The 17,705-nt window shown below is 36.6% G+C and overlaps 1 protein-coding gene across 4 annotated transcripts; it reads right to left on the bottom strand.

Moving 5' to 3' along the window:
- Positions 1-1,148: 1,148 nt before the first annotated feature.
- LOC100374029 (uncharacterized) lies at positions 1,149-12,624 on the bottom strand. 4 transcript variants are annotated; one of them, XM_085497167.1, is made up of 6 exons: positions 12,461-12,608; positions 7,721-7,821; positions 5,992-6,150; positions 4,894-5,022; positions 2,613-2,873; positions 1,149-2,495 (listed from the first exon to the last, which is right to left on the bottom strand). In XM_085497167.1, exons 2-6 carry the CDS (start codon positions 7,785-7,787, stop codon positions 1,801-1,803), a joined length of 1,311 nt encoding a protein of 436 aa, XP_085353293.1. In that variant the 5' UTR covers positions 7,788-7,821; positions 12,461-12,608; the 3' UTR covers positions 1,149-1,800. The 4 variants fall into 4 exon arrangements, with proteins under 4 accessions (XP_085353293.1, XP_085353292.1, XP_085353295.1 ...); XM_085497166.1 differs by having other exon boundaries at positions 5,992-6,153; positions 12,461-12,605; XM_085497169.1 differs by lacking the exon at positions 4,894-5,022 and having other exon boundaries at positions 12,461-12,624.
- Between the last annotated feature and the right edge of the window lie 5,081 nt (positions 12,625-17,705).

Here is a 17,705-nt window from a genome sequence, read left to right as displayed (position 1 = left end):
ATCTACATACACATCTTACTGTCTGTATATACAGTGAGGATTATTGTAAGTATTAATTTATAATAAGAAAAAATACTGATCATTGTAAAACTGGTAAATAAACTGACTTCAAAATATCAGTGTAGATCTTATATAGGATGTTGGGATTTCTCATGGCACTGCTTTAGCACTGCACTGAGCAATATATATAGATGAGGCGAATTAGGTGGTACTTGCGTCTGTATGTCTGAACACTAACAATAATGAAAGTCACAAATATTGTGCATTCGGTACACTTAGTATCTTTATAGAAAATTTCAGGCTACTCGAAATTTAGCCCGATTACATCTGTTCTTGTGCCCTTTTACGCCAGAGCATATTTCGCCGTTGACCAAAAAAGGAGGGCACAATTTTGGGCTGCCATGAGAGGGCGTGATACACGACGAAGGTATTTACGCCGCGTTAAACGCCATCACTAAATGACATGATTCACGACCTGTTTGTAAGTAAATTGGAGTCATAAACTGCACTTCACAAGGTAGTTTATGTTGTTGCATAGACCTGTATACGAATAGATTCGAGATCTGCTGCTTGGATTGAACACGTCTACAGTGTATTATAATAACACAAACGAGACTGAACTATCTCGACAACCCAAGCGGTCTATCTGCAGCTTATTTTTTGCCTTTTCAATTATTAGGCGCAACTTACGCTAGCGTAACTTTTACTAGGGAGAATACAATATGTATATACTAGTATATATGAGGTTATTACAAGGATACCTCAAAGTATGCTCGAAGACAGTACAGCGGAAGTATCTTGAATGCGACGGTGTACTGTCTGAGTGCATACTTTGATGTATCGTCGTAATAACCTTATTATTATACATCTTTGCCTTCCAAGGATACATCATGGGAATGCTGAAATCCAAAAAGTTTAGAACAGAATAACGAACTTCTTTGTGCGGAGTCCCGTCAAACCATGGTGGCAGCCATGTTTGCTTTATTATTAGAAGACGCTCACGCGTGTAATTAATCCATGATATTTGGAATTCGCATTTCCTTATATGGTAGAATGAAAATACCCCGCAAAATTATGGCACGCTGTAACTTATGGCGTTACGGTGACAGATAATAATAATAAGTATTATAAAAATAAATAACAAGTAGAACATTTAAAAAATTCTCTGTTTATTCAAAGAAAAACACCAATTACGCATTATCAAAAATACAAATAATTTCTGTCTTGAGTTGATTGTGTGGAAGCCCACATTCGATTTGAACAAACATATATATGCAAAAATTGTAGACAGTACTACCAATTTGGCGTCTGGGAAACAGGGTGACCGGAGATTGGGCCACGATAATCTCTTTATCGGCGAAGAAGCCGTGGCATGTCAGCGTGAAACATAACCCATACTGCAGTACAACGAATGTTGTTTCTTTTTACTACTGGTTTATTGTATCGCCGTCGCATTCAATCTCAGTTTTATCAATCGGTGGGAGACGAGTTTTTATATAAACATGCGCCGTCAACGTCGATCAAATGATTTTGTTTCACGTTTTCTGTGATGGTGTTGAAGCCAATGCATATATATATGAAATATAGTCGTTTAAATAACGTACATGCAAATTACTAAGAACTCGAACAGCACTTGCCGCAATTGCCATTTTTGTTTGAGGAGTTAGGCAATATTCGCTGGAAACACACCGTATCCACCTTACCCGTCTTGTGCAACTAAAAGTGCCTTCACTGCCAGCACATATTTAAATAAATATTGTATAGAGACAATTTAATTGGTAATTTAAATGATTCTGCTTCTCATAAATGTGTGTTAATTTGTGGCAGTCGGTGGAATTCATCAATCTCATCACTCCTAGTAGTAAGGCTTCCAACAATATCACGTGACCTTCGCGGACCAATGAGATGTTGTCTGACAACAATTTCTTCCGGAGTTGCATCGTCAGATGACGAGTCAGATCGTTGGTTAGGTCTTCGCCTCCCAGAAGACTCCTCCCCCTCCTCCTCAAAAACGCTATCATTTTCGTCCGATTCCTCCGGTATTCGGGGACTTGTTCGAATATGAGCTGCACTGCATCGCCGCATGTGATGTAGCGAATCACCGTGTTCCTGTAATACTTCCTGGCTGTCTGTTTCACTCGCAATGCTTCTCATGTATATGCCACTCGAAGTTGACGATCCCCGCGCAAATGAGTGCAGACGAATAGATTCTGGCTCGTTTGCCTCCATTGCCTCGTCATATGAGGGCGGTATTATTAATAAGTTAGTTTCCTGAATTGTCACGGTTGACCCCCGTGGGTAATCGTCATTTGGCGACACAATGTCATCATATTTTGGTGGTATACCTCCTTGCAGAATTGCTGGGGCAGTGCTAACAGGATGAAGACCAGCCATAGTGGCTCCTTCCCTTGAATGGCTTATACGGCGACCACCACCACTCCTGGAAAATGGCCAATACCAGGCAGAAAGCATCCTTCCAGTTGGAGTGACGTTTTCTGAAAAGTAATGTTTATTAAATAAAATCAGTTAGCACAATAAATAATATTTTTGGCAATCCTCATTATAATTGATAATTTATCCTAAAAGAAACAAATAGATAAAATAAAACTAACCCTCGCTAGAATTATGGTCATCTGATTCAATGTCATCGTGACGATTTTGAAGAAGTCGTCTACTAATGCGCAGGTGTGGAGGACCATCAACTTGAGTTGCATTTCGTATCTCCATGGCGTCCTGCCTCGCCTCTTTCACTCGCTTGATGTTGACGTATATGATGAGGAAACAAACAACAAACATAACCACAACGGCAAAACTTGCAGACACGATCATCGATCGTTTATCCTTTTCTTCATCAACAGAGGCATTCCACCAATCTAAAGATGACAATTAATGAAAGGTTAAAAATATAAGTACATTGTACAACTGAACGCATAAACCGAATCTAAGAGTGCTGTCTGTACGTATTGGAAATCACGTCAGTTAATTTTCTTTTCAAAATAGTGTGCCACTAACTACCCAGGTGATGATTCCCATTCCATTTCCATTTTGTTATTTTTCGTTCACCCTTAAAGATGCTACATGGACGAAAACATACTTTTAAAATATTGCTGTTGGATATACTGTAGACTAAATCGAATTATGATTTATCATAAACTAAATATGTTGTTTTTGCACTAACCAAAACTACTAATACGCATGTGCAGAGACTGTTATTGTACGTACCAATACAATCAGTGCACATGCGTATTGCAGAGTTGCGTAGTTTCATCGAGCGATACTCAGCTGTGTAGTACTAGAACAGCGTTTTGTGATTATGATAAATCAAAGTCCAATATATCTGCCAATACACAGTAACAAATAACAATACAATTAAAAAAAGCTTAGAAAGAACTCCCGTGTGCTGATGGTATTGGAGTTATGAAGTACTAATGGGGAATACTGTATTGACTATATTGCAAGCACATCTCCAATACACATAAAGCAAAAATTGTGTTTATTGCATGCGAAATCATATATTTTATTTTGACCATATACGGTCAATTACAATGAGCAGATGTTCTAATACAGCAAATACGGTAATTAAAAATATAACTGAACGTAGTGATCCAGGGTGGTTCAATAGGGCTATGGTATGGCAATTATAAATATTTAATAAAATCATGACCATGTATGACTTGAAATTTCAGTCGTATATCTTGTCAGACAACAACTAGCACCAGTTGCATATCCCTGTCTACAACGGTACTTATTATGGTAAGTAAGAGGTAAGTAATATGCATGGTTTACAACCCGATTTTTCATTATAATTTTATGAGTGGTACTTAAAATATCTGTGGATATAAGTTGTTTAATTTATGCAAATTAGGTAATTAGTATGGACAAAATTCAACTGTAAACTAAAAAATGTATATGGCTCATCTAAGCGCATCTATGTGTAATTTTTCATTGAAATCTAGTGAGTGGTCGAGAAATTGGTGAAAAAGCTAATTAATATGCAAATTTGGTAATTATTATGCACAGATTGCAACCAAAAACTAGTCATACCTGCGCATTATCTCAGAGCAACTATATATATATTTCAAGTGTCATTAGAATATGTTGAATGATGCTTGGGAAACATGTGAACATGCTTAAAATTGGAAAATTAAGTTTCATTGAACTTCTGAAGTCTGATAATTGGTTCTTGAGATATCAATGGAACAGATACACATACACAAATGCACATACAGTCATACATGCACACAGACTCCCTAACCGCACTAAAGACTTCCATAAAATAACATGTCGTTCTCGCCCATATTGCCTCTTTAAAAATCTCAAACACTTTCGAATTTATCACAATATCGCGACCTTGTGTATTTACTAGTTTTATATTTTGTGGCCCCGGCATCTGTGTGAATTCCATGCAGCACACAATGGTCATCGTCGACCAATCTCAATCATACCTCAGACAACTAATAGTTATTAGTTGTCTGAGATAATACCTTCCTCACTTCTATCATAGCGCACCTGATATTAGAAATATGCGAATGTGGGTGATCATGGGATAAGTGTGAATTATCATGGTGAGTGCAAGGATTAGGTAAGTACGAGGGATTTAGTAATTATCGTGTGTTAGTTATTTTTAAAACTAAAATATTATTCGGCAAACAAATTAAAATGATTATATGAAAAATAAATGAGTGTGAATTATTGTGGTTAGTAAAAACAAATTAAAAAAAAAATTAAGAAACTATTTAATTAGATAGTAAATGAACTTTGACTTAAGGAAATGAAAACACAATATTTTAATGGTGTTGAAAAGTCAATCACGTGTGATAGTATACGAGGCATCGGGTAACTTCGCTTATATTTGGAAAAGTGTTAGACTTGCATCAAAATAGCATTATTTACCATCAACAAATTCACACTGGTCACCATGAAACGGTCGTATGCACAGACATTCTCCCGTGTCCACGCATATTCCCTCGTTTTTACATCCACCGTCAGTTTTGCAGTGATATGATGGCTTTGACTTCATGTCTATATGATACAATGGACCACCAAGAACAAGTTGGCAGCAGGTAAAAAAAAATGAGAAATATAAAAGCGATAGGTAATATTCCACAACAACCACATGCCGCCAAGTCACGAGTAATAAATTAAAGGGCCACAGTCTTCGCACCGCGTTGTGGGTCCCATGCGACGTATAAGCATATACAAGATACATTGCTTATTTACAGAAATTCGAAAGCGCTTCGCATAAGGACGGTGGCGCTTTAATAGACCGTCGCGCTGTGACGTCACATGTTTACAATTATGTCAACCCAGTCCCCACGCAAAATGGCGCATGTTCAAATCACCTCTGCCACAGCTTGATTATGCATTTATGTAAATCCAGGGTCATTGGTAGGGTCAAACCCGAACTGTATTTAAATATAGTGGATTTATACTTTAACACGTATTCTGAATGAATTCAATTCTGACGTTGAATTGAAACCAAAGCAGATGAAAGTGTATGGGAAGAGAAAGATTTAATAATTTTCTTGCCAACTGGGTTTGGGCCACCGTCTTGAATAACCGAACAACACCTGCGTATTGATATGTGGCAAATCATAGTGTGAACAGTCGTGTGTGGCAGAGGGGTTAGCCTGCCTGAGTGCGCTAAGAACTCTGGGATGGAGAGTGATCTCAACCAGTACACGAATGTTTGATAACAAATATCGATCATGATGTGGCAACATTACCTGCATGTTATTTTATTAACAGATACACAAGCAGTGAACAACGTCGTAATTTTATTTTCGAGTGCGAGGGTCCGGTTCTGGCCAACCAGTCACTACGCACGTTACACACACACAACACGTAAACAAGTGAGACGGCCTAGAATATGCAGCTCAAAAGTAAATTTTATAAACAGATTCAGATTGCAGGAGCCGCGGTGACTATAATTCAAACCCCACAGTCTGACAGTAAAGTAAAAACGCGGAATATGGATTCGTTTGTACTTACTTTTCGTCGAAAATTGACAATGATCTCCCCCAAAGCCTTTGTCGCAGGCACATTTACCGACAGCTACGTTACATAAACCACCATTTTGGCATCCACCGCATACGTCAACTGTTACCAGGGTTACCGGGTTCACAGAAGGTGACCATGAAGCATTGAGAGCTGCTAAATAAAAAGAATTACATTACTAGTAACTCGACAATGCGTTTGGTGCTTGTAATTTGTTGTCTCAAGTTGAACAGTAACAACATTATGTTAAAGCAGGGGGGGGGGGGGGTCGCCGTCACCTGCGCATTCGTCAGAAGGCCATAGCGCGTGATTGTTTACAAACAAGTGTCTACCCATGAGCCTTTCCATTTTTAGCATGTGTTGTTATCATCACTTGGGACTCAATTCCAGCGCGTCCCGCTTTAATATAGCAGACTTTAGAATTGTCAGTGTGTTCACTCACACTCACAGATGTAATATACTCCCTTATGGCTTTGTTATATAATTTGTCAACTGATGTATGATTTTCCCGTCGCAAACGTTGTTTTGAGGCAAACAACGTAATAATTAAAGCATTTTGGGGATTATCTGGTTTTAAAAATACCGCACTATAATTATATTATTATAAAATTAACTACAATTTCGTTCCAATAACACCGTTACTTCGTACCAAAACTCACAGTTCTAGGTAACTTTGTACCACATGTACACCATAGTATATATTTAGGCGAGGGGGGGGGGGGTCTTTTTTTATTGAGAATAATGTTTATATATTAATTAAATCAAAATATTGAATATTTTGCACCACGGATAATTTTAAAAGATGACCACAATTTATATAACTCATGAGTATTACATATCATAGTTTATATCACATTTGATATATCAACTTTGACCTTCCTATATATAATTACACTTTACGCCCCCGGAGGGCGATTTGTTTGCAGTGGTTCAGAGCCTCGACTGTCCACATACTGAGTGAAATCGTGAATGAGACGAGATATTATTGAATGCAGTCTGATAAAACCTATATTTATACACAGCAAAGGTGCAGGTATCCTCAATTCACGTATTTGATAACAAAAGTGTTTAAACGTCCTATCTTTTTCAGTTACCCACGTATACATATAGCTGGTACGTCTTCGTACTTCATGCTATATGTAGGTTATTTTAAGGTAGCTGGCCATTAAATTGTAAGATTTTATTGATAGTTCACTCCGTGTCGTTATACACAAATACCAGATAAAACATATGTCTGACCCCCAAACAAAGGTGTTCAACATCAGGGAAAATGACGATTCTTCGTAATTGGTCACCCGTGATTCCGATGCGCGGAGTATTATATTTCGAATGCACGGCAACTTATACGGCGAATGCATGATGATGACGTAGTATGCCAAGGTTGAAGTATCAGGAAATTACAACGATTAATATTGTTTTGAAATTAGATATCGTTTCAAAATTCAAAATAGAGAATTATGCGATAATTTTGCAGCAATATATACCGTGTGTATCGTGTTACCGGCCCTATTTCGATTAGTCAAGTTCTTGTGAACGACCTCGTAAATATATACATATGTAAGGGTTACTTGCTTTAAAAAATTGTCGCATATTTTTAAGAAAAATCATTCGAAAGCAATCGGACTTGTGGGTTTCAAGGAGACGTCGAAATACTTCTTTTACTAAAAATGAAAAAAAAAAATCATCACAACATTAGAGAATATCGTCACGAAAAATCACTTACCAAGTATCGCCACAAACTGCGAAGACATTAACAAAATAGAACACAATGACGTCATAGCATGCATCATCCTTTCATTGCCCAATGTATGAACGTCATCGTCGCTAGAAATGAATCAATTATCTTTTATTAAAATTGACATTATGCATTAGCGTAATAGATATGAACATCTATATGATAATTATGTAATAGATATTCGTCGCGAATATTAGCGATGCGTGTGTATCAAACTATAGAACGACCTTTGACACTTTATATCGTACTCAGGTGTGTATCAATCTATTTTAAGAATGTGTGAGCCTTTAAAATAACAATATGTGCAGGTGTAATTAAGTTATAAAAGTCTGGACTCAGACAGTATTGGGTAGTCATGCAGTTATAACACACGCCATTTAATGTGAAGGTCATAATATTAGTTGTTTGTGTGATAGCTTTACGGTTACGGCTTGAAATATTCTCTAAGGTAGATGGACGACGATGACCATGACGACGATGACCAACCAACCAACCAACCAACCGAAGACGGCCTAGAACTAATTTGCAACGTTCCGTTAAAGGCAGGTGTACTCGCTCGCGGGTCATTGCCACACAGAACTAATAATACATCAAGCCATCGAATCAAACCTATTCAGAAAGACTAGGAGTTTGTCGGTAGCCAGATATAGGGTTAGGTGACATTTCAGTGCAACTCAAGCTGGCAACACTGGCAAAGTAACAAGCATATTTAGTAGAGGCGTACTAATCCATGAGCACGGTCCTACAATTCACGTGACCGTGCACCCGGCAATACAGTGGTATCAGGGTTTTTTTTTTCTATGGACCATTTAAAATAGAGTGCGGCAAATAGTATAGTAACTAATAGTATTTACAATTTTGACTGCAGCTTCAATTATTGTGACTAAGTTGAGCAATACTGACCCAACTGCAATGTTTGAGGTGTCTATAAAGATCTCTTTAAGGTCAATCCGATTACATTACATTGCGAAAACTTTCAAACCTAAAATTCAAGTCAAGAGTTTCTGCTACATAAACAATTGAACTATGAGCTGCAAAATTCAACCAGTAGAATGTACAATTCACTTCTGAAATAAAATGATTTTGGGATATCGCTGTTTAGATGTAAAATTCTGTGATTGACTTGTTCTAAGAAATACTAACTATATGATATTTTTATGTCAATATGTATTTAAAATTCACACTTTTTTCACATAATTATACCTATTATTAGTACACCTTCAGTCGGGACTGTCGTAATTTTCTGCAGTGGTTAAAATATGATTATATTTTAAACACGTTCAGGTAGCCCGTCTCTAATTTGCATAAAAACAGTGGCATACTTGGCCTAATCAAATATTCGGGTGCATTTATTCAACCTACTTTTATGTATCAAACAAAACGACTGTCTAAACACGAATCAGGAATCTGGAGTAACTCAAATAAATTACAAATCTACATAGAAATTCATTTGAATGTCAACCTAATTAAATTCAATATAATGAAAATACTGTGTCGGAATGCAAGCTTATTACAAGTTAATTTAATTTAATTACAATCGTTTATAGAAAAATTCAAGTTAATTATATTTTCAAATAATATCTACTTTCACTGAAATTCAACTTTTAACTTAGGTTAAATTTATTTTAAAGGGTATTGTCATCGGCATTAGGGTAAATAAAGGGATATATAGAATTATCAACCCAAACCATAAACCTCATGCACGTATTTAATTAAGTTGAATTTAATATTATTTTTCTAATTACTTAATTCCGGATCCGGTTCCGCATTGTATGGAAAACCAACAAAACGCATTCTGAAAAGCTGTTTTGAAAATTGTATTTTGTTTTGATACACAAAGCCACATACACCATATGATATGTCCAAAGAAAGGTATTAATAGTTAAAAAATAGCTTTCAGACTGTATATCAAAGTTGTTGAAAGTGTTCTTTGAAAATGTTACAAATCCCCTTACAAAGTCGATGAATGTTATATACGAAAAATGATTTACAATCACTAGGTAATTGATGTACAAGTGGTAAATGTTGGATACGTGCACCTCTAGGCAAAATGTGGTTATGTTAATACTGATAACTCAGTTGCACAACTGCCATTGTTTAATCGGACAGCGATTAACAGCAAGACACAGGGATTCGTGTTGTATGTCTCTGTCATTTGTCTTCAAACATGTTTAACATAATGCGTACACGTGTGTGTACACAGCTTTTCATAGAAGATAGTATAGATGGTATACGTGAAGTAGTCAGCCGGTTGAACACTGAAAATGTTCCTTTTTAAACTTTAATTTTAACTTAAATCCAATAAAATATATTTATGTATCAAATTTGTATACATGTCTAAATTGTGACCTAGTTCGCTATTTTAAATCCCAAAATTACAAATGATATCACCCCAACAAGTACTTTACTGCGATACAATTTTGCATACATGCCTGCTTCTAAGCAAAATTACATCCAAAGAGTATTTTCAGTGCATGGCCGGCCGACTACAGATAAAGCTTTCTGTGTATAATACTCCAAAATTGTATATGCAAATTAAACATGGAACTCGTTTTGTATGGTGAAAATGCAGATGTGCATGCATCGAAAAACTCGCTAAATCAGATGACATACAGTACGGTAGTTTTGGGTTTCTTATAATTAATACGACTACAATTGTAGATTAAAATTCATGTTCTTTGTGATATCACAGCGAGCTAAAAGATTGATTACAGTACGTTCAAAGTATAATTTTAAATATATTAATATTGTATTATGAGATTGGATATACAAATGAAAACAATAAAAATATCTTCATTCAATTGTACATGTATTATCAAAGCTAAATATGTACATTAGAAATGGATCATCCCAACATTTAAAATTAGGGGACAATCTAACCAGTCAAATATATCCTGTAGACATGGTGGTGGAGATAGAGTTTTCTATTATTTGCAGCTCATAGTTAAATTATGCAGCAGAGAACTGACCAGAATATCAGCCTTTATCATTCGATTCAAGTTTTCTCATTGTGGTGTAATTAGGTTAACCAACATAAGGTAACTTCAATTTCTATCATTTAATTCAGCCAAACTAAAGATGTAGAGCCTAGTCCATGAAATAGTGTATTTGAGTCCTGTCAGGAATCAGTTCCTGGACTAGAGTGATTTGACAGCATTATTAAGCAGCAAAGCAAGACAAAAATAATATTAATAAATAACATAAACACGGCCGGCGTATTGCATATCGTTGTAATTTGCATCCTGTGCACGTGGAATACTGACGTAATACTGAAATGAGCAGTGACATATTACGTAATCATGAATGCCAAGTTAGGCATTAGACATTAGGTAATGTCCGCGGTTCAAAAAATGCGATTTGTTATCGAGTTATTATTTTAAACATCCAATGATGCTTATTTAATATTCGAGGGTATTATCTATCAGTGATGCTCGTTCTGTATGGCGTGACTCGCAACACTCATTCTACCCTAGTGCTGGAGTTGACACAATTTGAGAACTAAAAGTCAGCGTTGTCACGAGGATGAGGTGAAATATTCTCGCGAATGACGAATTCTTAGGAATTACGAGCTTCAACAGTATATATAAAAATACAAACAGACTTGCCTCTGTTTTTGGAGTGCAATCAGCTGTAAAACACAATGTTCAGTCGTGTAACAGGTCATGAGGTCGTGATGATTAATACATGCCATCGGTTATTTGATAAGGACGAGTAGAGGCATGGTTCATAAATATAATTGTGCACACATCACGCAGGGCAGTAAGCCACAATATCCTGTATACCAAGTATAAAGAAATATAGTATACACGACCTATTGCTCAGCGACAACTCCCTGTACGGATTATTAACAGTCGTTCTGTAAATAATATTATCGAAATGACCGGATCTAATGTCATAGAGTAAACTGGTAATCTGTACAACTCATGGTTTTAACAAATGAGGTCGTCACCCAAACAAGTGATGTCGGGTAACACATGGTACATTGCCAAACAATAGTGTTTATTTCCACACGATCCGATATCAGCACAGTGACAACAAGTTTATTGACTTAGCCTGATTCTTCGCAATGATCATGGCAAGACCGTGACGTCATATCGCAATGATAAAGGGATGAATATGACATCATGCAAGTAATAAATTCGGAAACGTAGAATTTAGAAATTTAGTGTCGAGTGTTATAAATAAGTCCAATAAACGGGTCCATACTGGTCCATATCTGTACGCGATATCAACAAAAATGTGCAAATGCATTGACACCCAATATGTTGAATTTAACGAGAGACAGCCATGACTTTACTAAGCAGACTATATCTCCAACAATTTCAGTATTTCGAGTTACTTCGATTAAAAACGTGATGGAATGTCGGTCTCGCCATTATGTCTCGTTGTTATCACTCTTGCTGAGTTCTTGGGACAACTTGAACGTGCGCGTCAATGCCATTCAAGTATCGAATACTTTGCGTGTGGCCACACAACATTGAATGTCAAACGCCATTCTCGGGGTGATTTGTGTAGCACCGAATGGCATATAAGCTAGACTACTACAAGCGATTACGAATCAGTAGTATGTTGTGCATTTCTAATGCATTGTTATAGAATACAGAACAACCCAACCCACCCACTCGACCTTATAATGTTATCGTAGCCTCAGTTTGGCGCCCTGCGTTTAGGATAGCACACACTACATTTTTATAACTAGCACGGAGAGCATTGAATGTTTTCTCCTACCTTAGCAGACTTTTGGAACCGTTAATGCATTTGTCATGATATAGCCTTTCCTAACGAGCTTTAGAACCAGTCTCTAATACACTAAATCACGTCTAACGATCGGTAAACTTGATAAAATAGGAATTGTTGAAACGCAGCCCGATTGTCACGATAACAAACGTGTGTATCTAGCGAGTCGCCCTTGTACGCATGCGTGACATTACTGCGTATACTAGTATGCTCGGGTCACGGTCACTCAGCTACACGGAAGCAGATTGGACCAGTGTGAAGTTGGCACGCAATAAGAGCACGCAATAGAAGTTGGCACGCAATAAGAGCACACAATAAAAAATGCCATAAACCGGCGTTGTTCGACGTTTTTTGTGCTGCACATTCGTGGTATGACTTAATAATCATATTTGGTAACCAAATTTCTTGTTTTTGGTAAGTATCTTCAACGAAAATACAACGAAGCCATACAAGTGCTAAACTCTATCACAGTGTACTTGGCTGACAGTACCATCAAATAATAACAGGCTGACAGTACAATCGAATATTAACAGCTCGTTCGCTTTCAATTTAAATTGCTCATTCAATATTATGAAAAAAAAAAATAGTTTTACACATTATAAACTAGTTTAAGGCGAACAAATAACAAAAATTGAATATATATATTGCGTTTCAAGATCGATGCCCATGTATGAACAACATTTCACGTTTTGGCACAACGGATGCAATATTATTTGTAATTAAAATCAGCTGCAGTCACTTTAAACAAAAAGTTATTTTTGATTATTATATATCAATCGAAGGAATACTAACAGTAGATTAAAATAATATTAGTCACAGTCCGGCACAAAATGTTGCTACGATGTAGTCACGCCCTAAACGTGTCCTATATTTCACGTTTTTGGCAAAACATCGTTAATTCATTCAAATTAAATCGGCTGGAGTCACATCAAAAACAAATTTATTTTTCAATATTATATATCAATCGAGAGAATACTAATAGTAGATTAAAATAATATTAGTCACAGTCCGGCACAAAATGTTGCTACGATGTAGCCACGCCCTAAACGTGTCCTATATTTAACGTTTTTGGCAAAAAAATCGCTAATTCATTCAAATTAAATCGGTTGAAGTCACATCAAAAACAAATTTATTTTCCAATATTATATATCAATCGAGAGAATACTAAGAGTAGATTAAAATAATATTAGTCACAGTCCGGCACAAAACGTTGTCACTCTGTAGCCGCGCCCTAAACTTGGCCTATATTTCACGTTTTGGGCACAAAAAATCGTTATTTCATTCAGTCAAATCGGCTGCAGTAACTTCAAAAACAAATTTATTTTCGAATATTATATATCAATCGAGAGAGGGCTAATAGTAGATTAAAATAATATTAGTCACTGTCCGGCACAAATCGTTGTCACTCTGTAACTACGCCCTAAACTTGGCCTATTTTTCACGTTTTGGGCACAAAAAATCGTTATTTCATTCATTCTAAACGACTGCAGTCACTTCAAAAACAAATTCAATTCGAATATTATATATCAATCGAGAGAGGGCTAATAGTAGATTAAAATAATATTAGTCACTGTCCGATTGATATATAATATTCGAAAATAAATTTGTTTTTGAAGTGACTGCAGCCGATTTGACTGAATGAAATAACGATTTTTTGTGCCCAAAACGTGAAAAATAGGCCAAGTTTAGGGCGTAGTTACAGAGTGACAACGATTTGTGCCGGACAGTGACTAATATTATTTTAATCTACTATTAGCCCTCTCTCGATTGATATATAATATTCGAAAATAAATTTGTCTTTGAAGTGACTGCAGCCGTTTAGATTGAATGAAATAACGAATTTTTGAGCCAAAAACGTGAAAAATAGGCCAAGTTTAGGGCGTGGTTGAAGAGTGGCAACGTTTTGTGCCGGACAGCCTAAGTGACTAATATTATTTTAATCTACTATTAGCCCTCTCTCGTTTGATATATAATATTCGAAAATAAATTTGTTTTTGATGTGACTGCAGCCGCTTTGATTTGAATGAATTAATCGATTTTTGTTCCAAAAACGTTAAATATAGGACACGTTTAGGGCGTGACTACATCGTAGCAACATTTTGTGCCGGATTGTGACTAATATTATTTTAATCTGCTATTAGTCTTCTCTCGATTGATTTATAATAATCAAAATTAACTTTTTGTTTAAAGTGACTGCAGCTGATTTTAATTACAAATAATATTGCATCCGTTGTGCCAAAACGTGAAATATTGCTCATACATGGGCATCGATCTTGAAACGCAATATATATATAACCAATGTTTTTTTGTTTGTTCGCCTTAAACTAGTTTATAATGTGTAAAACTATGATTGTTTTTTTTATAATATTGAATGAGCAATTTAAATTGAAAGCGAACGAGGCTGTTAATATTCGATTGTACTGTCAGCCTGTTATTATTCGATGGTACTGTCAGCCAAGTACACTGTGATAGAGTTTAGCACTTGTATGGCTTCGTTGTATTTTCGTTGAAGATACTTACCAAAAACAAGAAATTTGGTTACCAAATATGATTATTTTAGTCATACCACGAATGCACAGCACAAAAAAACGTCGAACAACGCCGGTTTATGGCATTTTTTATTGTGTGCTCTTATTGCGTGCCAACTTCTATTGCGTGCTCTTATTGCGTGCCAACTTCACACTGGTGCATCACGATTGGGACGGGGTATTAAGCGAACCGCAAACTATAAAAAAAAACTCGAACTATCTTGAATTGATTCGTCCACCAATGATCAATTTTATAGACCTTTTACTACAAATAACTTTCATTGCATCGATTCAAAACTATCGTTACCAGGGCGATGGGCTGATGCCTGTCCGTCGGAATTATTACGAAATCATAGCAGACTTGAGTCGCTATTGAATGTACTTTCTTTGTGTTTTTCTTTTGTTGTTGTTTGCTAAATACATTGGTTATCCTTGAGACCAGGCACCGTATTGAATGAAAGATTACACGGCGAGGACATCGCCCAGGGTCTAATGTAGTTTCTTGTACTGTACGCGCCAATGTGCTAGTCACGTTGATTGGGCAAGGGGTTAAAAAATAATATAAGTTGAAAATATGCCGTTATCAGTCCTGTCTGTGTTTATAGAAAAAAATCGTCAAATATAAAGTTACAATTTATAGGCAGTTCGGCTATGCGACTGCAATGATGTCAATATTTCGATTGACCAGATATTTCTGCGTAGTAAACGTCTTTAACAGTTGCATTTTTGTTATTTTAAATGTGCTCGATTCCCATTTAATGGGAATTTAAATAGGCATTTAGGGCTCATACCACTAATTGAATTTCCATAAACGACAATGTTAACAAATGACGAGATTACTATATAAAAATAATAAACGAAGTTGAAAACATGGCTAAAAATGGGAAATCAACATGCCAGTAATCAACCACATAAAAAAAACTAACATGTTGGCCAGCTCAAACTCTTACAAATCTCAGGTAAACAAGACACACCTACTGTATTTAGATTGCACCTAGAGTAATCACTGGAAAACACCAAGATTAGAACATCCAAATACACACAGAATAAACCCACAGGTACACAGCCGCTAAGTAGTAAACAAAAGACCACATGTTGGTCTCACCTTTGACTCATGTGATTACGTCCTCAAACAGAGAGCGCCTGAGAAAAAAAAAATATTTAAAAAATTTCATTGGTTCTTCCAAGGCATTTAAATTGAGCAACCATTGGTTGATTTGTGGCATGAGACCTTCAGACTGGGCTAGTACTTTCAAGTACATGAGTGAGTGCTGTCCATACGAATTTCGTGCTGGAGACAAGGACAATAATAGTACGCCAAAATAAAATATGCTATGAAAGCCGTGAATACATCACACGTGCGTAAGGGTCGTCTTTTCGTTATTATTGGCAGTTGGATGTTGCATATGGTACTTTGTTGCATAATGATCTACTTCTGAATATTCATGATCTCGAACACGATATAGTACGAAAGCCAGTGGTCGACATCGATCAAGTTCCGTGCAGCTCGGGTACATGCTAATCGGGTCAATATCCGTTCTGAGGTTTGAGTTAGAATTTGACGGAACGTGGCCATAAACTAGACATTAATCAGACAGTAGATGCTATAAATCCGGCAATGACTGGTATATTTTGTCATACAATACTGGATTTGTTTTGATAATGTCATTTGACGTCACTGACAGCACATCCTATTAGCTGTCAGTCCAAAAGCTGAAGTGTTCTGTTACTGTTTATATTTTTAACCGCGTTTCGCAGTATAGCGGTCAACTATTGTCTGTTCGTGATGGCAAACAGACGGGTATGACATGTGGGGTCATGTGACAAGGGGTATTTAAGTGGTGGAGAGGAGGTTGAATATCAGCCTGAGTCTAAACCAGTCTCGCTACAGTGCAGTTTTCAACTGGTTGTTTTGTAAGTTTATTAATGTTTTTTGTATAATACAGGGCGACACCAGCCACCTTCACCTGGGCACGTTCGACAGTGCGACGGGTACAGGTTTCCAGGTATTTTTTGTCCTCAAATTGTTTTTTATTCCTGGTTTTTCCTGGGCGGTCGGCGTGCCAGTAACGGGGGTTACTATTTTTGTCGTGTTTTTGTCAGTTATTTTAAATGTTTCTTTGCCGAGTAATGTTAGTGGCATTTGCCGAGCATCAATAGTCGATTTTTTTTTTTGCAATCCATGCAAGGTATTTTTTCTCGCATTTAGTTTATTTCAATCTGAACACTACATGCAATGTAATGGCAGCCGTTTTAGTCGGCTTTTTTAGTGTGTTTTGTTAAATAAATGGTTCGCCGGACCGACTGCACATACGTGGCCGCACCTGGCATGAACCTTACCTTATGTAAGTGTGTGTTGTACATTGTCGGATGTGACGAGTCTAGTAAAGACATGTATATACATACACCGTCCCTCAAAGTTGAGGGACGGTGATACGTATAACCAGACAGTGATTAGCATTTCTTTAACTTTTTCTAGGGACAGGCACCAAGACAATAGTACTGTAGTAGTTATTACGTATAATCTGAAATACAATACAAATCTTGTAATACTGTATTCAGAACAGCGTTTAGACAGTTACAGGGTCCTGAATGAACTTCACGACCTGGTACAACTTCAGAAATCTGCGAAAAACGCCACCAACGATACACAAAATGCCATGTTAAACTCAAACATACATCCACCACAACCTCATGAGCTTTGTCAA

The sequence above is a fragment of the Saccoglossus kowalevskii genome, chromosome 3, assembly GCF_978046115.1.
Source record: "Saccoglossus kowalevskii chromosome 3, keSacKowa6.1, whole genome shotgun sequence".
Classification (NCBI taxonomy): Eukaryota; Metazoa; Hemichordata; class Enteropneusta; family Harrimaniidae; genus Saccoglossus; species Saccoglossus kowalevskii.
Note: the sequence above shows the minus strand (reverse complement) of the source record. Positions and strands in the feature narration are given on the sequence as shown.